Source organism: Cyprinus carpio, chromosome B9 (assembly GCF_018340385.1).
Source record: "Cyprinus carpio isolate SPL01 chromosome B9, ASM1834038v1, whole genome shotgun sequence".
In the NCBI taxonomy this organism is placed as follows: domain Eukaryota; kingdom Metazoa; phylum Chordata; class Actinopteri; order Cypriniformes; family Cyprinidae; genus Cyprinus; species Cyprinus carpio.
This window is the reverse complement of record NC_056605.1, coordinates 1,874,999-1,899,256: the sequence shown is the minus strand read 5'-3', so window position 1 is coordinate 1,899,256 and position 24,258 is coordinate 1,874,999. Positions and strand designations below refer to the sequence as shown.

Below are 24,258 nucleotides of genomic sequence, written 5' to 3'. Positions count from 1 at the left end.
ACCTTGCCTAAATATGTTTACATTTTTGCTGTATTTTTTATAGAATTATTCTGTCAACCACAGAGGCCCGGTTATTTTTTTTTATTTATTTATTTATTTTTGAAAAAAAAACCAACTTTTTAAAAAGATATAGGGTCTATCCCTTTTGCCATGTACCTAGGACTACCACAATGAATGCATATACATAGTGACTTACACATATATTGTGACAATGCAGTACGCTGATGATTCAGCTTTTTGCCATTAACAGTTTAGTATTCATAGGATGCAGTTCAGAGCGCAAGAACTGAGACTTCGCTAGTGTCCTGCCATTGTTGTTACAGAGTGTGTTCATATACAAGACCACTCCACTTCGAATACTGATAACCACTTAATGGTTGCGGAAGGAGACTGAGGAACTGTACATTGTTCCTATGAGTGATTGGTCAAGACACCATCTACCAACTCTGTTCCTCATTTCTGGATAAATACTCCAGAGATCACTAAGGATCACAGGATGCTAAGCCCTTCCCTTTGCCTAGATCCAAGCTACCTCAGAGATTGAGTGACAGCACGACAGCACAATTTCAGATCACATCGTCTGCATGACTTCAGTGCCTGGAGATGACAGCAGACAAAGAACAGCTGAGTAAATAGACGATCATAGTTCTGAGATTGCTCCCATCAGAGTTACAAATGACCTGCTCTTATCATCTGCTCATGGTTGTATCTCTCTATTAGTGCTACTGGATCTTAGCACCGCATTTGACACCATCGACCACAACATTCTTTTGAATAGACTAGAAAATTATGTTGGCATTAGAGGAAGTGCATTAGCATGGTTCAAATAATACTTATCTGACTGCCATTAATTTGTGACAGTGAATGAAGAGGTATCATACCAATCAGTAAGCAGTACCTCAGGGCTCAGTACTAGGACCAGTACTATTTACACTTTACATGTTACCCTTGGGAGATATCACTTGGAAACATGGTGTTAGCTTTCACTGTTATGCTGATGATACTAAACTCTATATTTCTTTGTCAGAATAGTCCATCTGCCATCAGTGGTTCAACCGCAACATTATGAAGCGACGAGAATACTTTTTGTACGTGAAAAAAACTAAAATAATGACTTTATTCAACAATTAATCTCCTCTGTGTCTCTCCGCATTGCCGTAGCGCCATTTTGGAGAATATGAGCAGAACGCAGGCGGCGTATGCTCTTCTGTGTCAGCCGCGCCACAAGGATACGTTTTCTATGTGTATTTATGCTTTGATTTGAAAGAAAACAGTGCATCTGTGTGGCGTGGCTGACAGAGAAGAGCATATGCTGCCTGCGTACAGCTCATATTCTCCAAAATGGTGCCGCAGTGATGCAATGAGTCATTATTTTTGTTTTCTTCACGTACAAAAATTATTCTCTCGCTTCATAATGTTATGGTTGAACCACTGATGGCAGATGGATTATTCTGACGATGCTTTTCATACTTTTCTGGACCTTGACAGTGTAATTTACTTGGCAGTCTATAGGACAGTCACAAGCCTCCTGGTTTTCATCCAGAATAGCTTAAATTGTGTTCCGAAGATGAACGAAGCTTTTATGGGTGACATGAGGGTAAGTGATTAATGACAACATTTTTGGGGTGGAGTATACCTTTAAGTGAAGTTAAACAGGAAATGGAAAGAATCATTGATTTTTTAGGAGTCAGGGGTAAAAGCCAAAAATGAAGGATTGTTTAAATGTAATTTGGGAATTATTAAAATCGGAAAATATCTGAGAAACTTTAGTAGTACAATAGCTAAATCACAGCGTCTCATGGAAGAGAAAATTGTTGAAGAGATTTTATCATTCTCCAATAGTCCTACTGACTTTTTTGATATGTATAGAACGCGAGCACTGAGAGCCTTTTTTTTTTTCGATTGAGACAAAAATGGTTAGAGCATGGAGAGCAGATGTCTGCTTATTTTTTCAAACTTCAAAGGTCTAGGGTTAAATTATATTTCCAAAATGAATATTAATGGATCTATTACAGATAACTTTGATACAATTTCTAGTGTTTGTTATAATTATTACTTATCTAAATTTAGTGATTTTAGTATGTCAGCTTTTTGTAAGCATTTAGAGAATGTAAATATAATTAGTCAAGAGGACCAAATATTATGTGATTCCCCAGATACTATTACTGAAATAAAAGATGCAACTGAACGTCTGAAATGTAATAAATCACCAGGTAGCGATGGAATTATTGCTGAATTCTATAAGCAGTTTTCTGAGATTCTCGTCGCGTTCCTTTTTTTAAGTGTATTCTGAAAGTTTAAAGTACTCTGAATTTCCTACAACTATGACTCAAGTTGTAATCCGTCTAATTCCTAAACCCAAGAAAGATTTACTGCTACTGAGTATATTTATAAAAACCTGGTTTGATAAAGGGATTCTTTTGGCAGGACAGTTGTTGTATTCTCAGAGGTATGTAATGACTTATGATGTATTTCCTTCATATTTTAATTTCGTTTTAATCCAAAAAGAATATTCCTCTGTAATTGTAATCTCTACTAGTATTTGTGTATAGGTATTTCATAATCTAAACATGCTTCTTTACTTCACCCTGCTGACACTTTCTGTGGCAGAATTAGTTTTTCATCTAGCAAAATAATAATAATAATAATAATAAGATTATTGGAAATATTAATTGGAGGAACGTTTGGGTATTACCTAATAAATATCTCAAAACAAATAAAATCAAAGAAATTTAATTTAAGATACTGCACAAATGTTACCCTGCTAATCATTTTTTTTAACCAGATTTATTGAAGATATTGATGTAAACTGTTCATTCTGTTCATTACACCCAGCAGTAGCGGTTTTTGGCATGGGTGAACTGGGCAGCATTTTTTCATGATACAAGCAGTTAAAAAAAATAATAATCCTCTGCGCCGCCGGCGCAAAGCGGTTTTCTATTATCTATCATTTCACTGTGTGGGGAATTGGCAAACTGGTGCCCCTGCTTGCTGAAAAGGTGCCGTGCACAGAAGCTGTGTGAGAAGGGGAAAGGGGAGTGGGACGCGGCATGGGGGACAGTTCACCTCTGGGTCTCTCCCAAATGGAACGGAAAAGGTCCACTGTATAGAGCAATACTCCAAGTGAATTAGTGGGCTAAAGTCAGTCCCCTCTCGACTTTTCTCCAAATAACGCACATTTCATTCATAATATTATAAATACAGGCCTATAGTTCCTGCACATTTTTGTTTTTCTGAATTGTGTGAAATGGCTAATAAAAATAGGATATACAAAACAATTATGTGGTCACCAAGGTGAATTGGTTTAGTCTTGACTTCTGGTCGTGAGTGACAGTGTTGGGGTGATGGGAAATCTGTTGATTGTCGAGTGCCAAATAAACACAGAGATGGACAGGTTATTACGGTATCCATGTCATGAATGAAGGGCTAATGTTAATTGGTGGGTATAACTCTTAAGTTTGTTAGCCTTTTTGCTATTATACTTGCCATGCTTACACAACAATAATTGGGTTTTAACTCAACAAACACGAGATCTAATTTCACCATAATATTGTGCTTTGCAACAAAACTGTTACAAGTTCAGTTATTATTTATTTCAAATTTTGGTTAAAAAAAAAATCCTGAAACCCAAAAAGTTATTGGTGATTGAAAAAAAAAATCCCATTGTTTTTGCCTATACATATAATTTCATGTCATTTTTTTTAACAACTGAGTCCTAGTGTACACTATAGAGGACATAGCATAACATATGTACAAAATACAATTTTTCAAAAAAAAATTGTTGTTGATGTTTTTTTGTTTGTTTGTTTTTTTTTACCATTTGTTTCTTATGCTCTAAACAATGACATTTTTTTTAAAAAAAAATTGTTTTTTATTCAAAAAACTTTTTTTTTCTGGATTCTCTTAAGTGTGTTTTTCAAATGATCTAATGAAGGATTTGTGCAATTAAGATATACAATTTTCTCTTTCACTTATGTTTTTATAATAAAACTTTATACTAGAATTTGTATGTGTGTGTGTGGGGGCGGGTCTCAAAGGGGGTCTTGCCCAGGGTGTAATTCAATGTAGAAATGCCACTGACACCCAGAAAACAGTACCTCAGATTTTCTGCCATTGTCAATATACAAAGAGGTTATTTATGGTGGGAGGGTTCTAGATTTATAAATGATAAAGTGTTGTGCAACTTTCTTTTACCATATGAACATGAAACATTTGGCTTTTTGAGCTATGACAAGAAGTTTGAAAATGAGGCTTACATTATCAATCTCTTGATTATTCTTGTTAAGTTTAATATTCATCGTTGTAAATTCAGCAATCAGAAACCTCTTTTTTTTCCTGTGGTACTAAGGTACTAATTTAGATATCTATAGAAGTACCATTAAGGAGAGTACAAAGAAAAAAAAAAAACAGAGGTGTTAATTATAGGACCAAAAACCTCTGCATCTAATAACCTAGAACACTGTCTAATACTTGATGGCAGTTCCTTAAATTCTTCGTCATCAGTTAGGATCCTTGGTGCGCTATTTGATAGAACCTTATTTTTCCATTTTTAGCAAAGGGCAATGACAAATGCAGGAGCGTTAATTCATGTGTTCATGACCTCAAGGTTAGATTATTGATATGCTCTATTGGGTGGTTGCTCTGTGCGCTTAATAAACAAACTCCAACTGGTCCAAAATGCAGCAGCTAGAGTTCATACTACTGTAGAACCAGGAAGTATGACCATATTAGCCCAGTTCTGTAAACAGTGCACTGGCTCACTATTAAACATTGTATACATTTTAAAATCTTGCAAATTACCTTTAAAGCCTTGAATGGTTTAGCACCTCAGTACTTAAGCAAGCTCTTATTGCATTATAGCCCTCAAAGTTTGCTACGATCTCAAAACTCATTTGATAATACCTAGAATATCAAAATCAGTGGATTCACTATATTTTGATGGTCCCTTTAACACATTTTGTTGACTGTAAGTAATATTTCTCTTACATATCTACCAACTCTCATTAGAGTGTCTGTAGAGTATTAGTAGACTGGTAGGGTTAGGGTTAGAATAAGTTGATGTGCAGTTACTTATAGTCAGTAGAACGTCTGTTGGGAGACCATCACAAAAATAGATAGCAGATGTTAAGCAGATAGTCTACTAACATTCTAATGAGAGTTAGTTGACATATAGGTGCAAAGTTCTCAAAAGGGACCATCAAAATAAAGTGTTACCAAATCAACTGCAGATCCTGTTCAGGAGGCAGACACACTCTGACACAGGAGGCAGACACAAAGGAGGCAGACACACTTCCTTTATTCAGAATCAGAATCAGAATCAGAAAGAGCTTTATTGCCAAGTATGCTTGTGCATACAAGTTGTTTGGTTTGGTGTAATTAGCTTCCAGTACACAAAAGACAACAACACACAGTCAAAAAAATAAAAAATAAAAACCCTTTGCAGATAAATAAGTGTATAAACAATTGTGCTATAAATGATAATGGAATTGGATTGAGTAAGATGCAGGGATGTACTAGGATGAAGGGGTAACAAATAAATATAAGGATATTGCACATTTTTATTGTATAAGTGGGGAACATTTAACTGTTCATGAGGTAGATTGCCTGGGGGAAGAAACTGTTCTTGTGCCTGACTGTCCTGGTATTTGCGGCTCTGAAGCGCCGGCCAGATGGCAAGAGTTCAAAGATGGGGTAACTTGGGTGTGAGGGATCCAGAGTGATTTTCTGAGCCCTTTTCCTCACTCTGGATGTATACAGTTCTTGAAGGGTGGGCAGGGGAGTACCAATAATCCTTTCAGCAGTCCGAACCGTTCTCTGTAGTCTTCTGATGTCTGATTTTGTAGCTGAACCAAACCACACAGTTATTGAAGTGCACAGGACAGACTCAATGACGGCTGAGTAGAACTGTTTCAGCAGCTCCTGTGGCAGGTTAAACTTCCTCAGCTGGCGAAGGAAGTACAGCCTTTGTTGGGCCTTTTTAACAATGGAGTCAATGTGATTGTCCCACTTCAGGTCCTGAGAGATGGTGGTTCCCAGGAATCTGAATGACTCCACTGCAGCCACAGTGCTGTTCATGATGGTGAGTGGGGGGAGTGCAGGGGGGTTTCTTCTGAAGTCCACGATCATCTCCACTGTTTTGAGCGTGTTCAGCTCCAGGTTGTTAAGACTGCACCAGACAGCCAGCTGCTCAACCTCTTGTCTGTAAGCAGACTCGTCACCGTCCTGGATGAGACCGATGAGTGTGGTGTCGTCTGCAAACTTCAGGAGCTTGACAAAGGGGTCTTTTGAGGTGCAGTCGTTGGTGTATAGCGAGAAGAGCAGGGGGGAGAGAACACATCCCTGAGGGGCACCAGTGTTGGTGGAGCAGCTGTTGGACATGAATTTCCCCAGTCTCACTAGCTGTTGCCTGTCTGTCAGAAAGCTGGTGATCCACTGACAGATAGAACTAGGAACAGAGAGCTGGGTCAGTTTGGTCTGGAGGACTGTTGGGGATGATGGTGTTGAAAGCCGAACTGAAGTCCACAAACAGGATCCTCACATAAGTCCCTGTTTTGTCCAGATGTTGCATGATGAAGTGCAATCCCATGTTGATTGAATCATCCACAGACCTGTTTGCTCGGTAAGCAAACTGCAGGGGGTCCAGTAAGGGTCCAGTGATGTCCTTCAGATAAGCCAGAACCAGTTTTTTTCAAACGACTTCATGACGACAGATGTTAGAGCCACAGGTCTGTAGTCGTTAAGTCCTGTAATCTTGGGTTTCTTTGGAATGGGGATGATGGTGGAGCGTTTGAAGCAGGAAGGCACTTCACACAACTCCAGAGATCTGTTGAAGATCTGTGAAAAGATGGGGGCCAGCTGGTCAGCACAGGTTTTCAAACAGGCTGGTGTAACGCCATCTGGGCCTGGTGCTTTTCTTTTGTTCTTCCTGAAGACCTGGCGCACATCATCTTCACAGATTTGAAGAGCAGGAGGTGTGGAGAGGGGGATTGCAGGAGGTGTTAACGGTTGTGTAGAGAGATGGTCAGAATGGGTGTTGGGGGTTTCAAATCTACAATAAAACTCATTCAGGTCGTTAACAAGTCGTTGATTAGCCTCAGTGCAGGAGGATGGTGTCTTGTAATTAGTGATGGCTCTCAGTCCACTCCACACTGAAGTTGAGTCGTTGGAAGTAAACTGGTCTTCCAACTTTTTAGCGTAGGTCTTTTTAGCCGCTCTAATCTCTTTGTTCAGTGTGTTCCTGGCCTGATTGTACAAGACTCTGTCCCCATTTCTGTAGGCATCCTCTTTGGCCTGACGAAGATGTCTGAGTTTTGCTGTAAACCATGGCTTATCATTGTTGAATGTTAAATAAGTCCTGGTAGGAATGCATATATCCTCACAAAAACTAATATATGATGTTACGGTCTCTGTGAGTTCGTCCAGATTGGTGGTAGCAGCTTCAAAAACACTCCAATCAGTGAGGTCAAAACAGGCTTGTAAATCCTGCTCTGTTTCGTTGGTCCATCTCTTTACAGTCTTTACTACAGGTTTAGCAGATTTAGGTTTCTGCCTGTAGGTTGGTATAAGATTAACTAGACAGTGATCAGACAGTCCCAAAGCTGCTCGTGGAACAGAGTGATATGCATCCTTTATTGTGGTGTAACAGTGATCCAATATATTACTGTCTCTGGTGGGACATGTAACATGCTGTCTGTATTTTGGCAGTTCACGGGAGAGATTGGCTTTATTAAAGTCCCCAAGAATGATTAAAACAGAGTCCGGGTGTTGTTGTTCTGTCTCTGTAATCTGGTCAGCGAGTTTCTGTAAAGCCAGACTTACGTGCGCTTGCGGAGGGATATAAACACTCACCAGAATGAACGAGTGAAACTCCCGCGGCGAATAGAACGGCTTGCAGTTAATGAAGAGTGTGTTTCGAGATCTGAGCAGCACATCTTCTTTAACAAAGTTACATCTGTACACCACCGTTCATTGATGTAAAAGCATGTCCCCCGCCGCCGCGCGCGATTTCCCCGTTGATTCTGCGTCGCGATCCGCTCTGAACAGCTGAAAGCCCGGCAGATGGAGCGCACTGTCCGGTATGGCGTCATTGAGCCAGGTTTCCGTGAAACACAGAGCAGCAGCAGAGTGTGAGAAATCCTTATTTGTCCGAGAGAGCAGAAGGATTTCGTCCGTTTTGTTGGGTAGAGAGCGGAGATTTGCCAGATGGATGCTAGGCAACGGCGTTCGAAATCCGCGCTTCCTGAGTCTAACGAGCGCACCAGCTCGCTTCCCCCCCGTTTGCGCGTCCTGAAGCGTTTGATCAGCGCCGCTGCTCCGCCGACAACAACGTTCAGTAAAACGTCTGAATAATTGAAATCCGGTAAAAGATCTTGTTGGTGTGTTCTGCCGAATGTTCAGCAGTTCTTCCCTGGTGAACACTGATTGTGTTTGTTAAACAAAAAACAGGAAAAACGAACAAAAACAGTACAAACACTGGAGAGCCAAGCACTGAAGCAGCCGTCTGCGGCGCCATCGAGAGCAATCTCACTGTTTTTCAATTCGGCAGCCAAATTGACTGATCAACCAGAAGAGCTCATCCTACATACAGTCAGACAAAACCTCCAAGTACACAATTGACCATATTCAAGGAGCACTGTTTAGAAACTTCCGGATAAAGATAAGTTCGTAATCTTCCAGTGAAGCTCATTTTATATGTGCTATATATAGATAGAGACTCTCACAGAAATCTCTCCTGCCTCATCTTATCAGAAACTGAGAAACAAAATAATTGCAATACTGTAAATAACGATAGTGGAATGAACATACAGTTTCATGTTATTAAAGAACATATAATTGTATATGCAGAGTCTGGTAATCCCAGGAAAGTACCCAGACATGTAACTGTACATTTAAATGACATCATAATGGAATTCTCGATAATCACTATCATCTCGGGTTACCTATGTAACCCTCGTTCCCTGAAGGAGGGAATGGAGATGTCACATCGCTGACCGACGAATTGGGATCTCGCTTCAAGAGACCAATCTACTTTGTGTGTAAACTAAACGAGCCTCCTTGTCCTCCTTGACCTTGCACAGCATCTGTATGAGAAGACTCACTTGCTCTGGCCCCGCGGCCAGCTGTGTGCCAGTGCCATCTGTGCCTTGTTCCCTTGGTCAGGGAGTAAAACAACTGGCAGTGAGAAGTTTCTGGAGAGGCAACCAAGTCCACCTGAGAGGCTCAGAAACGTCTCCAAATCAGCTGGACCGTCCTGGGATGGAGTTGCCACTCTCCAGGGAGTTTAGCTCGAGACAGCTCAACGGCCGTATGGTTGAGCAGGCCCAGAATGCAAGTGGCATGAAGTGACCTCAGAACCTTCTGCTTCCAAAGGAGGAGGTGATGGACGACTTGCGACATGCGACGAGAGCGCAGACCACCATGACGGTTGATGTACGCAATGGTCTTTGTGTTGTCCGTTCAGACCAGCAAGTGCTTGCCTCGTAAGCACCCTTTGAGACAGTTCAAGGCATGGCGCACTGCTAACAACTCTAAGCAAATGATATGCCAGTGCAGATGAGGGCCAGTCCAAACTCCCAACACTGCGTGCCCATTGACTTGGCCCCCCAGCCGGTGGTGGAGGCATCCGTGTAAACCAGAGCATGCCTGGAGACCTGTTTCAGGGGCACTCCTGCCCAGAGAAACGTAAGATCTGACCACGGGGTGAAGGTTTGGCGACAGGCCGGTTTAACCTGGACCCGGTGAGTGCAGCGCTGCCACACCCACCTCGGGACTCGGCCATGAAGCCAGTGATGAAGCGGTATCATATGCTATAGGCCTAGTGATGTAAGTGCCATACGCCCCAGGAGCCTCTGAAATAGTTTCAGTGGGACCGCTGTCCTGCCCTTGAATGAATTCGAGCAAGTCAGCACAGAGATTGGTTTGCAGCGATCGACCTGAAGGACACATACTTTCATGTGTACAGAGGCACTCCCCGAGGACGGAGGCACCCAAAGATGCAGACTGTGGTGGAACGCAGGGTCCCAACTCGGGCGGCTTGTGAGAGGGGTCTGAGTGTGAAGTGCAACACTTACCTGGTTCCACAGGTTGGCAGAGGGTGCGTGAGTAGGGCCTTTGTTGACCACCCACGGATCATGACCACCCTCATGCAGGTCCTTCAGTGCCTTGGCCTGATGAACCTGCAGTAACGCCCTAGCGTGTAAGGCGGAGGCAGCTTCTCCACAGGCTGTATAAGCATTGCTGGCCAGACAAGTACCTACAGACTCGGGAGGGGAGGCACGGTTCGCCCTGTCGGGTGGAGGCGGTATTAGGACACAACTGCATCCGGGGCAACCCCTGTATACCCCCTAGCTGCACCACCGTTAAGGGTGGTGAGGTAGGAGGAACCAGCAGATCGGTTTCCGCAATGGTAACATAACTCATCCGCGAACACCACCTCAGCGTGTTTAATGCCCAGACATGTGAGGCAGCGATCGTGACCATCACCCGGCGGCAAGTAACGACAACATCCAGAAACACACAGGTGAAACGGCATCTTTAAAAAGACGATCCTTCCTCTTTACAAAGACACACCCATGTAAGCTCTTTCAGGGAAATGCTCTTTTAGTGCTGAGACGCACAGGAGAATGGCCACTTGCAGCACAACAGGGGGTAGTGCAGCCTGAAGTGTGCAACCCACTCGACACAGGAACGACCACCACTGAAGCGCCGTACCACCAACACCAGAAGCTTCCAAAAGCGTGTTGAACTCGTAGCTCACTGAAGAGAACGATGTTGTCACTTGGCTCCGAAGCGAAAAGCTAGTATGCATTGCACCTGCTGCCTTTTTATGCTCATACTGTGATCAGCTGCAGCTGGATGCAATAATTTCATGCAATGTGCATTGGATCGTTTAGTTTACACTCAAAGTAGATTGGTCTCTTGAAGCGAGATCCCAATTTGTCGGTCACCGGTGTAGTAAATTAAGCACAAAAGGGAAATGTATATAAAAATTACAATCAATTACGATTAATTACAATTAGTTTTATGAGCTGCCAGTAGTAACTGTAGCAGAATTAAATTGCCATCAACTAATCTGTTCGTCCAGCGAACATTTAGCATAATTTCATATTAAAACTCCAAGAAAGGATATTTTCGTGGCCACATAAAATACTTTCAGTATTAATGCATTAAAGCATGTAGCAAAAATCGGAATCGTAAAAGGACTTTGATTTGTAAGGCAGAATCAGAAACTCATGTAATTTGTGCACAAGAGTTTAATTAACTAAACACTAACGCAAACTAGTCTAACAAACAAACAAACAAACATACAGTCACTCATACAGGGGAAAGGACAAATGAGACTTGGATGAAATCATCAGGAAAACCATAAAATTAAGCTATGTAAAGAGTCAGCTAACAACCTGAGTAAAACCATCAGCGCCATTTATAATGGGATCTATAGCTTATACTAAACCTCTCGTTTCATTTAGTTAAATGTACGATACTTCCACTGCCAACATATAATATACACTCTCGTTTAGATCATCAGAAGACAAATTCATAGATACTAAACATGGTAAGATTACATATAGGTAAGATTACATGAGCGGGTGGTTTTATCATAAGCATGCATAAAAAAGTCAAATTCAACAGACAATATACAAGAACAGCAACAACATACACAATGACCTGAAGTATATGTGTGTTCATTTAAAGAAAGATTTTCCTATGAATTAATTAGAGAAAAGTCCATTTTGCTGTGCATTATGTGTCTTTCCTATGGAAAATGTAGTGAGAGGGAGAACACTCACATGCCATTTGGTCGTAAAGGTTTATCTGATCTGTCATGGTAACCAGGGGCCATGGTGTCGTTCCCAGACATGCTGGCTCCCAGTATGTTTATTGGGTGAGGGGCTGTGATTATTTGTTAATCTGATGAATAACTGATTTGTTAAATCAAATGAAAAATTGTGTGTCTGATTGGTCCAGACGCTACACCGGCATGACGTCGAGAGTGACCGACTGAAAGGGAACATACCTTATTGCCATGAACACATTTTTAAAATCGTATACAATTTTCAACTCGGTGCAGTAAAATTCACTTTATTAAACATTTATTTTTCATTCATGAAGACGACATAAAGAAATGTGCCAAAAACGTGTCTCTTGGCCGAAAAAATAAATAAATTAAATAACCGTTATAACCAGGAGATGGCAGCAGAGGATAACTCATTGGCTGCATCTGCCATTTCAACACCCTAGCTTTTTAATGTCTTCTGATTTATTGCAAAATTAAATAATAACAAATTTAGTATTTTATCACACTGAAGTATAAAGTATAGCAAGTGCAGGAAGTCACAAAGTCACTTGTTATTTAAAAAGGCCAAACAACAGCCTATAATGCTGTATTATTTAAATACCTATATAGTCAAATACAAATTAAGTTGGTATAACAATTAAATAATGCATTCAATACTTTGAAATGTTTAAATTTAATTTAATAACTACATTGTTTTATCCAACACAGACTTGTTGCTGCTGTAGTTTTGTTAGTCTGAATTTAGTCTGAATCACTTAATGCACAGCTGTATTTTGACATAGGCTCATCAGATGATTCATTCCGTTGCCACTGTCATTCATAGCAATGACTCATGGCATGATTTAACAGATTCACTCACGTAAATTTAACATTTGCGTTTGTCATTCCTGAAACAGTATATGTAGATGTTTGGTTCTCTTAGACAAACAAAACTTTTTTCCAAATTGTGAATAGATTATGTAGAGAAACCGAGCAAAGGGCGCTCCTCTTTCGGCAAAGTACAGTTGACCGGAAATGACTGAGCAGGCTTATCTAAAACCAGGAAGTAATCGTGCATTTGGTCAATTGCCACAGAATGAAGCCATCCAACCACTCCTCCTTTACAGTGTCGGGTTATCTGCACCTTATTACCCGATAAGGCCAGTCCATCTAGCACCGTCGAACAGCACTGCCACCATCAAGACCATCCAAGGTTAAAACACCAAGTCATCAAAACATTAAAAATCACCTTCCCACCCAGTATGGTTTCACAGCTACATCAGGCCCATTTACTGACCTGTACAGACAAGCTGAGAGAATGCAACTAGATGTGCTCCCTTACCACAGTAAAAAAAAAAAAAAAAGTAATTGCCCACTTGAAGCAAGATCAAGAGGCCATTTCACTGCTGGAGTCCAAGACTACTAGACTTACGGTAGATGGAGAAGCCAGATATGCCACACCCTTGTTATAAGTGAAACATGACTCTCCAACCAGCCTCCTCAAATACCACTCTGCCCTGTCAAGAATAGAGCGGTGGTTTGCCAGAGTTCCACATGCAGCAGCCTACCAGGTGGAGATAAACAAGTAAAAGGAGGCAGGATATGCACAAAAGATACCTCCTGACCAAGTGGATCAATCTAAAGAGTGATTGTACATCTTTCACTATATGAGGCAGCATACAGCAAGAACAGAGTTGTGGTCAACTGTTTAATCCGACACGGAGAAAAACATCTCAACAAGTTGCTCCTCCCTGGTCCCACAATAGGACCTTCTCTGATGTCTGTCCTCCTAAGGTTCCATGAACATACTGTCATGTTGAGTAGTGACATTAGAGGCATGTTTCATAAGGTGCGACTGCTGCCAGAGGACTGCCTCTTACGATTCCTCCGAGATCAGTCCCCTCACAAATATATGAATTGCAAATTCTCTAGTCACCCAGGAGAATAGGTGTTAGAAAGCATAGATAAGTCATTCTATGTGGCCAACTTACTTTAGCATTTCAGTTGACAGGGAGAAGCCAGAGCAAAATCATTCAAGTTACGAAATCTCCTAGCCACAGGAGAATTTAATTTGAAACAACAGGCTAGTAATGTCCTTCTAGCCCCAGACCTGTAGCACCAAGCCCAAAATCACGCTGCGTTTCCACCGTCCGGCCAGAAGCTCTAAGCTCTAAAAGCTGAAAACAATCATCATTTAAATACCACACCCCTAAAAACACCCTGGTTTAGAAGCCTCACCCCTAGAGTAGAGGAATTAATCTCATGAAAGAGAAAATGATATAACTCCAAAAACACCCGTTAACCTTGTAACTGCAAACAATTACATTATTATTATTTTTTATATAAATATATAAGGTAAATATAAGGAAACCTTTACAAACATAAACATTATTCAGCCTATTTAGTTCCTTTCAGTCCACAAGAAATGTTATACATTTAACGATATTACAGAACAAGAATGACAAAATAAGCAGCTATAAAATTATATATTAAACTATAATATATATTTAAAAAATCATGCTCTAAGCTAGTGGAATTTATTAACTATAAACAGCACACAAACGTCAAGCAAACCTGAAATGGCATTACGCTTACAAGCCACTCTCGTTCGACAAGAATCCAAGAATTTTTACATATTTGTATTATTTGGTTGTTAAACTATTATTTATCACGTAGCCCAGGGGTAGGCAACATCAGTCCTGCAGTGCTGATGTCCTGCAGAGTTTAAGCTCCAACCCTAAAAAAAAACTCACTTGTCTGTAGCCTTAGAGTTAAACTCTGCAGGACAGTGGCACTCCAGGGCTGCGTCTGAAAGCTCTAAATTGCTGCCTTCGGGGGCAGCATTCCAAGGAAGGAAGGCATCAAGCCACATCTGAATAAAAATTCTGCTTCACTTCCTGGCTCCAGAGGTACCTTCTTCTGATCGAATTTTGAAGGCAGCATAGATGTATCCTTCACTGCCTTTGATATCCCACAATCCTGTGCGTTCCATTTCATGATGGTTGAGTTAAAAAATAAAGATGGCGTCTGAAAGTTGCGATTGGTGGTCAGTTTGTGTGTAAATATATTTCTGACTAACTTTTTGCACTTTTGATGTTATTTCTAGCAAGAAATCAGTATTATAGTAATTATTTATTTGTTTAGTTATTCTATTTTGTAGATCATTAAACACTGCCTCAGAAGCCTGTCCGAAATCAGTTTCATGAGGTACCTTTGTGCAAAAACACTTCCAGCAAAGTCTGTTAATTATATTATAGAATATTAGGCTATATATATTGTGTGGTCCTATTTATTTTATTCCTTTTATAGACTTAATTCCTGTTTTTCTCCTTTCACAGAAGCGCTGCAGGTGCATGATGTGACGATGTGTGAATCCTCATGGTTTATTGTTTACGCTACTATTCACGCATATAAAGCCCTGAATAAAAAAATAAATAAATAATAAGAAAACACATTCTAATCTTACTGGTCAGCTTCGGTTGTCAATCAGGAAGATAACCTAAACGAACAAAATGCAATTCTACAATTTTCCACCAGATTTATTATGCTGCGCGCAAGTTCAGGCTAACTCAAAAACTTACACTAGCTGAGACCAGATGTGGTGAGATTTGCTCATAGCGATCTTTGTATTTTATTTTGATTTATTGTAAGTTTTGATTTGTTTCGAGTTTTGGATAGATTTTCTGTTGTGCGTTCATTTCGTAAATGAGGCCCAGTGTCTTTTGCATCCCTTATAAATATTTCTGCCTTGTATGGTCAGTGAAAGCTTTTGGATCAAGGCATGGGTCACAATAACCAATTTTTTATTTTATTTTATTTTTTTTATTTATTTATTTTTTTTAGAAAAGTTGTGCAACCCACACTTCCAATCAATCACATCTCCCTAAATGATTCCAGTTTCCAAAGTTCACTTACTTGTTCTAGCCTACCCTGTCAATGATCACTTCAATAAAAACTGTATGTGTCATTAGTTAGTCAGATACTGTTTGTCTGTAATTGTATCTTAGATGAGAAAGAACATTTTATGAATAACTGATTCAGATTAAAAGTTTGATAGATGGTCTGTTGATATATTAAAATACTGACTGACAAGATGACTCCAAGTCTGCAGAAGCTTGGTAGAAGAAGATTATTCCAGCATGATAACAAAGCAAACCACACTGCCAAAATCACACAAGAGTTTCTAAAGAAATAAAGTGAAAACTATGACTTGGCCAAATTGTCACTTGACTTTAATACAGTAGAACACCTTGGGGCTATCATAATAAGAAAAGGTATACCGACACAACCCTGGCAGCAAAGAGAAAAAAAAAATTCTCTCAAAACATTTTTGTTGCATTGAATGACTTTGGGGCCTGTGTTTTAACACAGTATATCTAAATTACTGGGTTTTTATTTTACGTAAAAGCAAATACTCCACAGTTCAACGTATAAATAATGAGGTGATACAATTTTGAGTCATTTGACAATGTGACCAACACCCAAACACCATGATCAGTACAAAGTGTATTTTTCTATCATTGTTGTCCTTTGTCTTGATATTGCCTAACAACAAACAACCTTAAATAAACCAAAAGTAATCTTGTTAACCTATATTTTTAGAACCCATGGCCAGTTGCTATTTGTGCTGTGTGACAGGAGGTTTTTAGGTTATGTAAGCAGGTTCTTACTCTCAGACTGCAGTGAAAAGCTCTATAATGCAGCTTAGTATAATCTAAGGCAGTCTGTAACACACCTGCATGGCTGTATATATGTGTGCTGCCTCTTTCTGAGGCCTTTCTTTTCAACCGAAGGTTTACGAATGTAATCTAGGAGGAATGATATAATATAACTCTTAACAACTGTAAAATATTACGTATTTATTTCTAATATAACTGCTGAGGCGTAGCGGAACTTTAAGCTGAATTGTGACAAAATATCACTCCCATATAGTCTTTCAGAATGTAAACCTATTCATTTTAGGCAGAAATTATGTTACAAAATTGTTGCTCTAATATAACAGTTAACCAATTTATGCATCAAAGAGATGCCAAATACAACACAAATGCAAACTGATGCTCCTCTTTCTCTAAAAAACTCAAATGTAGCCTACTCTTGAAAACAAGCTCATAAATCTGCTGATACTATCTGAAATATGCTCACGGAGCTAAAAGGGGAGGATATTTCAAACATTTGTACATAATAACTCTAGGTACTGTTCAGTTTGTGACAACAGCAGCATATAACGGCATTCTGAAGTTACCTTTCATAGATTTGTATTTCTTTATAGCTCTAATATCTAAAAAAAGTTAAATCAACTACAGATTTATAAATATGAAGCACGTCTCCATTTATAATACACTATGATTAATACCTCAACTGAAACATTAAACAGGGAACAAATTATAGCAATCTGAATCTAGAAGACATCACTGTGGTTAGTTGAAATGTGCAAAATCAAACATTCAAATATCTTCTATATTGCATTTTATGTGAAGCTATTATCTGGGATGTACAAATGTGCTTTATTTATCCCAAAGGAGAGGTTAAGTAAAGCTTTACAATGCAATAGTTACAATGCAATGCAACAGCCCCTAAGAACCAAATTCTTATCTTCAAACTCAGGAGTTCTGATCACTAACCACTAACTAAATCCATGGTCATGGGAGTTTTGGTCTTGATCACAGCTAACTTTTATTCTGTTATGTAAGTCTGGGTTTGGGCAATGAAGGCAGGACAAATCAAGAGAAACAGTGCAGAATTTAAGAAATTTAGTATCTAAGAATTTTAGTATCAACACAAGGTTAATGCTGTGACAATTTAAAAGTGCTATGACAATGTAAAATGCTTTGAGTATCTAAGAAAAGCTCTAAGAACTGTAACAAATTACTAGTGTCCAAGCACAGAAGTTCCATAAACACCTATTGTTATTGTTAGTGTTCTTCTTTTTTCCTGCTCCTCAGTCTAAGGCAGCCTATAGAACTGTTCATGGGAAAGTTAGAAGCACACAGTTAGAAGTGGACAGTCTGATCATTAACCATAACCTAACCATAGCAAGTTTAGAATCTCAAACCCTCTAATGCAGGGATGTCAAACTCAATTCCTGGAGGCCCGGAGCCCCGCAGAGTTTCAAATCAACCCTAATTAAACACGTGATACAAATAATCAAGTCCTTCGGTCTTATTTGAAAACTATGTGGTATGAGTGTTTGAGCAGGGTTGGAACAAAACTCTGCAGGGCTCCGGCCCTCCAGGAATTGAGTTTGACACCCCTGCTCTAATGCCACCAACAGCTAAGAGTTGCACTTATTGCTCTTTTGTTGGTCCTCATTTGTAAGTCACTTTAGATAAAAGTGACTGCTAAATGATTAAATGTAAATGCTTATAAAAACAAAATTATTTTTTCCTCACACCAAGTCAAACGTACCATATGACGTCATATTTCATATGAAATTTTTTATTTATTTTTTTCAATTCTTGAGAACACTCATAACATGTGATGAGATTCAACAGAGCACAGAATAATGTAAGATGGATAACTTATTAATAGTTTGACCAAAATCATGAGACATGCCCTTTACGCATATCAAGGTAAACAATTTAAAATTTTACCATGTAAGCAAAATGTTTTTTTGCATCTTTATCTTGACAGTCTTTGAATTTATTGTCAATATTATTATTGAGAAAACGTGACAAGCCTTTGGCAACAGAGGCACTGTTTCTGCCATCCAAACATGATTTAAATACAGAAAGAATCTTAAATAGCTGCAAAGCAATCCTTTCTGTGACAAATTTTGTGGATTTTCCGATAAATTGAGCACTTTTGAGGAAGATTTAGAATCTGTGGATAATAGTCTCAATACTCCAGCAAAGCTATGCAACATAAATAAATTATCCAGATTACAACACTTTTCCCCATACTGTTCTTAAATACTGTTATCTTTTACTTAGGGTTACCAAGACTTACTGTCACTGTCGTAATTTGCGTCTTCTCATTTGTGAGATATGCTGTTGATTGTATTTTGTTAATCGAAAACAAATCAGTTTTTTATGTGGCAGTAACCATGCTAAGACTGTTATTTGTATTTCTCCCCACGAGATCATCCAGACAGGGCTCCAGGGCTCTATTTGAAACTCCTAGACATCTCTCAAAGATCTTTCATTTAACTAATTATCAAATTTGAAATCAAGGAGCCGCACAGTGTTTTATGGAAAATCTTGACAACAACACTGCAATGAAACTTAAAGCCTGCCAAACCATGACGCGGTCTGGTGCGCCATGCCATGCTTTTTTTGTTTAGCTCCTCATTTTGCCTCTTTTGGGCTTGACAAACTGCAAAAGGCAAACAAACAAGATATATGATGGTAATTTACTCTAAATTATTGTAATTATTGTTACTGGTACCTTAATCTTCATTTTTATGGCAATCTTTATTGAAACACCTGAATATTTAGATTGCACATTCACTAACACTTTTCCTCACAAAGGTCAAACAACTCTTTTCATGTATTTCTGCTGCTTCTCATTCCAGCTCCACTAAAATTAAAAATATCATACTGCATTTGGCCATTTACACATGTCTGTGAAAAATAAATGTTTTCTTAGAGCTAATTCACACTGTACCCACAGATGCTAATAATACAGACAATCACCAGATTACAGAACATCACTCCATTATACACACAGATTGAACATGTTCAGTCAGTAAAAACAAGTGCCCTTGGTAGGTGTCTGTCGGAGCGGTGTAAATTAGCCTTTAGAGATGTGTTTTCCTAAGTAAACACACAAGTCTGTGCTTTTAAGTGATCTGGACGCATCTGTGAACACCTGTTTCACCAAGCACTGGCCTGATCTTTTGACTTTAACCAGTTTATTACATAATGCTCAGAGTCCATCTAAAAAAAGTAAGTTAAGAATAATCATAGAAGAATGAGGCGGTCATTAGGTTCACAGCAGTGTAACCTCCTTTAAATACAGTAAGAAGATTACACAGTGTATTATAATGACTATGAACTCAGCTTTATTTACAGTTGCAACTTTACTTTCTGTTGCAGTCACAAATATTCTTCCGCTTTTGGTCTAAAAACATGTTTAATAGAGTATAGAGTGAACTGGCAAAGCAGAAACTGTACCTGCAGTGAGTTGCACAAATGTGAAGAGTAAAAGCGCCGCTCCTGAGCACCTGAGATAAGACATGGCATATGTCACTCTCTGCGCATCAATACATCCACCTTTATAGACAAAATCATCACGATTCTGTTCTGCTGCATTTCCACAGTGACTGCTTGCATTGCTCCACTCAAAATAAACCCCAGAGCAACCAAACACGTAGAGAGAGACTTGCTCCGCCTCTTGTGGCTTAATGTAAGAGGATTACAGAGAGAGAGAGAGAGCAGCAGGGGTGCACCAGAAACTCTGATGCCATGACTGGGAAACACCAATAACCTTGGTAAAGGAACTATATAATATAATATATATTAATTTCCTGATAAGAAGAATTCCTGGAATTATAGAAGTTTTAGGACCTGGCTGTTGTGATTGGTCTAGAGAGCTTATTATTATTATATTTTTACTTACTAACTTACTAACCTAAAATAGAACAAAGGAAACCAAATGGAACAACCATAACAACCCCAACAAAACAAAACAAAACATAAAAAAAAAAAAAAAAAAAAAAAAACAGAAAACAACAACAAGTGGGGGAAGTTTAACATAAAGCATAATCATAAAATTCAGTTTGGTTATTAGAATACATGACAACAATGGTAATGCACTATTCAATTTTAAGGAAATCCACAAAGGGTTGCCATGAAGTTTGAAATTGTCGATGAGATGGGCTCCAAGGAAGTTACCCTTTCCAGTTGTATGACACAATACAATTCACTCAACCAAGCTTTGAAACATGGAGAGTCTGAAGATTTCCAGTTTAGAATTATTGCTTTTTTGCAAGAGTCATGCCCATCAATATAGGTTGTTGCTGGGAATTTGGAAGAGTGTTTAATGTCTCAGAATATCCAAGAATTGCAAGACAGTGGTCTGGCTTAACCTCCTTTTGAAAAACCTTTGAAATAAAAAAAAAAATCAAATATGGCAGTCCAAAAATGAAACAGTTTAGGACAAAACCTTAACATGTGTGACAAGGAGCCCTCGTTTATTTTGAATCTGTCGCAGACTGGGGAGATAGAATTGAATATTTTACCTAATTTCGTTTTGGAATAATACAATCTATGAATTACTTTAAACTGAATCAACCTGTACCTCGCATTTATTGAGCAGTCTTGAATCCTTTTGAGGCTTTCATTCCAGGTTTCATTGGGCACTTCTTCATCAAATTCCTTAGCCCAGGCTTCTTTTATATACCTTGTGCTCACAGGCAGTTGGAAAGCACTAACATAGCGTGAAACCAGATGTCTAGAGCTTGGATTTACCAAAAAACATTGCTCAAATGTATTAGATTTTGGTTTGTCAATAAAACATGGAATGACTGTTTGAGCATAATGTCTTGCAAGTACTGAAAAAAATCAGAGCCTGGAAGGTTAAATGCAGATTGCAACTGACTAAAAGATGCAAACTTACCATCTATGTACAGATCCTCAACAGACCTCAGACCTTTGCTTTTCCATACAATAAAACCTTGGTCTAACTGAGAGGGTTTAAACATGTGATTGTTTGCTATGGGTGTGAGGACAGAGACGTCAGGTGATTTAACATGTTTCCATATTTAATTTAATATCCGTATTTAATTTTTAATTATTAAATAAGTCCCAATTAGTTTTGATGAGGGGGACACTTTAGAAAAAAGTAAAACTGGGAGACAAGACATAATTAGAGACAATAGGGCCTTTCGCACCGCAGGAACCTTTTCATAGTACCAGAACTAATTGTGGAACTACCCACTTTTGGGCGTTTTCGCACCACAGGAACTGGGTGTGATTTTAGTAAAGGACTTCCTTTTTAGAGAACCAAATTAGCTCCTACTCCAGAGCAGGGTCTTACCAGCACAACTGGTACTACCCGTGATGCAAGTATACATTGATTGGCCAGACGCATTTGAAAATGTCCTCACCCACCATTATTTAAAACGCTGTAAACATTGTGTCAACTTATTATGCAAGTATGACAAACAGCGATAAATATACAGACGCTGAAGTGCAGGCACTTGCTGCAAATATAGCACTGCCAGTTGTCGTTGGAGATTCATAGTCCTCCTCTCCGTTCTTTCAGTCGCTTTACGTATACATCGACATCCCATGTCCATTATTGTGAAACCCGCGAGATACAAAAAAAAAAACACAGCTCCGATCACAGTGTCCTACATCCTCCTGTTGTTAATGTTGTTCTTCTTTGTTAATGTTGTTGAAAGCCGCGCACAAATGGCATCGCTGTTGACCGGCTTACGTTACATCCTAGTACATACTCTCGGTGCGAATGCAACCCATTAAATGGTACTGGGAAACAGTTCGCGCAAAATCGTCCCAGTACTTTAGTACTGTACATTTAGTTCTGGAACTAAAGCGTTGGGATGGGACCTATTGTATGGTTCTGAGGAAATGTTGGATCAGAATCGTAGAAAGTTTCACTGGAAATACCCCTCTGCCAGTAAGACAATGCCCTAGTATTTGCAGCCCAATAATAAAATTAAAACACCAGAAGCCCTAGGCCTCCCATCTGTGTGGGTTTCTGTAAGTGTGTTTTTGCTATTCGGGTGGTCTTGTAAGCCCAAATAAATGGTATGATGATTGAATCGAAATACAGGCATATATAAATAGGCAAGTTTTGAAAAAGGTATAGGAACTGTGGTAAAGCGACCATTTTAATTGCATTAATTTTGCCAATCATTGATAGCGGAAATAGCCTCCACTGCTCTATAATTTCTTTTAATTTGTCAATCCTGGCTAAAAAGTTTAATTTAAATATTTGCTTAGTGTTTTTTGGAACTACAATGCCAAGGTATGTAAAGTGGTCTGTGACTATTTTAAAAGGCAAGAGACCAACCTGGCTGGGATTTGTGTGTTTAGCTAGTGACATAAACTCACTTTTGGACCAGTTAATAGTATACCCAGAGACTTTTCCAAAAGCATTAATATAATTACAACTATTATGGACAATTATCGTTCTATCTCATATCTCTCAGTATTAGCTAAAATTTTTGAGTCATTGGTTAGTGATCAGTTAAAGGACTTCTTAACAGTAAATAATATTCTTGTTCCTCTTATATCAAGTTTTAGGAAAGGGTATAGCACCATCACAGCAGCCACAAAGGTAGTTGATGATATTGTTAGTGCTATTGACTGTAAAGAATCCTGTGCAGTATTATTTATTGATCATTCAAAAGCTTTTGATAAAGATGATCACACTATTTTGTTAAAACATCTGTCCAAAATTGGGATGTCTGATAATGCTATTGAATAGTTTAAAAACTAATCTGTATAGTAGATATCAGTGTGTCACTTGTGAAGGCATTATGTCAGGGGAGACAGAACTAATAGTTGGAGTCCCTCAAGGTTCCATTTTAGGGCCTTTGTTGTTTACAATCTACAGACAAAATTTATGAGTTATTTACTCATTCTAGCAATGTACAGGATTTGCCTCAAATTATCACTCTATATGACCAGAAAATTGAAAGAGTGTCATGTTAAAATTACTTGGGTTTTTTATTAGATGAAAAGCTCACATTTAAACCCCATGTAGATAACTTGGTAAAAAAGCTGAGCGTTAAACTAAGTTTTTATTATGGAAATAAAGCTTGTTTTAATTTAAAGGCAAGAAAGGAACTTGTTGCTGCTACCTTTTTATCTGTTGTAGACTATGGAGATATTCTGTACATGCATGCAGCAAAGTCTGTTTTACGCTCACTGGATTCTGTATACCATTCTGCATTACGCTTTGTCACTAAAGCTGAGTATTTTACACATCATTGTAGTTTGTACAGTTTATCAGGTTGGCCTCCACTCTCAATTCGTAGACATCATCACTGGCATATTTTAATTTATAAGGCAGTGATAGGACTGTTGCCTTCTTATTTATCAGTTTTCTCTTTTGTAGAAAACAATAGATACAATTTTAGGTCTAAAAATAGCATTCTTTTAAATACACCTGCTGTAAAATCTGAATTTGGTAAAATAGCCTTCCGTTACAATGCTCCTTCAACCTGTAATGCTTTGTAGAAACAATTGAAGATAAGCACTATTATACCACTTAATGATTTTAAATTATATGTCACAGAAACCTTCAGCTATAAGTGTAATAGTATATGCGCTGCTGTTTTGTTTTGATTTCTGTATGTGGGTCAAATACGTTAAGATGTCCGCATCAAAAGAAATGTACAAAAGTGATTTTGTGTCCAGAGAAAGCACATTAAATGTAAGTAAAATGTCTACTTTTAAGGTTTCAAATAAGTTTTTGGAGAATAAAATGTCAAAATTTGTTTGAAATAATGTTACATTGTCATTCAGTGTAACACAATATTTATGCAAAAATTCAAACAGCATGCTTATTCTGAC

General features: G+C 38.8%; 1 protein-coding gene across 2 annotated transcripts in view; it reads right to left on the bottom strand.

Moving 5' to 3' along the window:
- The window catches only part of LOC109050933 (activin receptor type-1C-like), an 88,971-nt gene extending 68,909 nt beyond the window's left edge, over positions 1-20,062 (bottom strand). For both annotated transcript variants that reach the window (XR_006155532.1, XM_042730595.1), the window contains exon 1: positions 19,888-20,062. Coding sequence is in view for 1 of the 2 variants with exons in the window: in XM_042730595.1 (XP_042586529.1) it covers positions 19,888-19,951 (64 nt within the window). In the remaining variant the exon portion in view is untranslated. The remainder of the gene's footprint in view (positions 1-19,887) is intronic.
- Between the last annotated feature and the right edge of the window lie 4,196 nt (positions 20,063-24,258).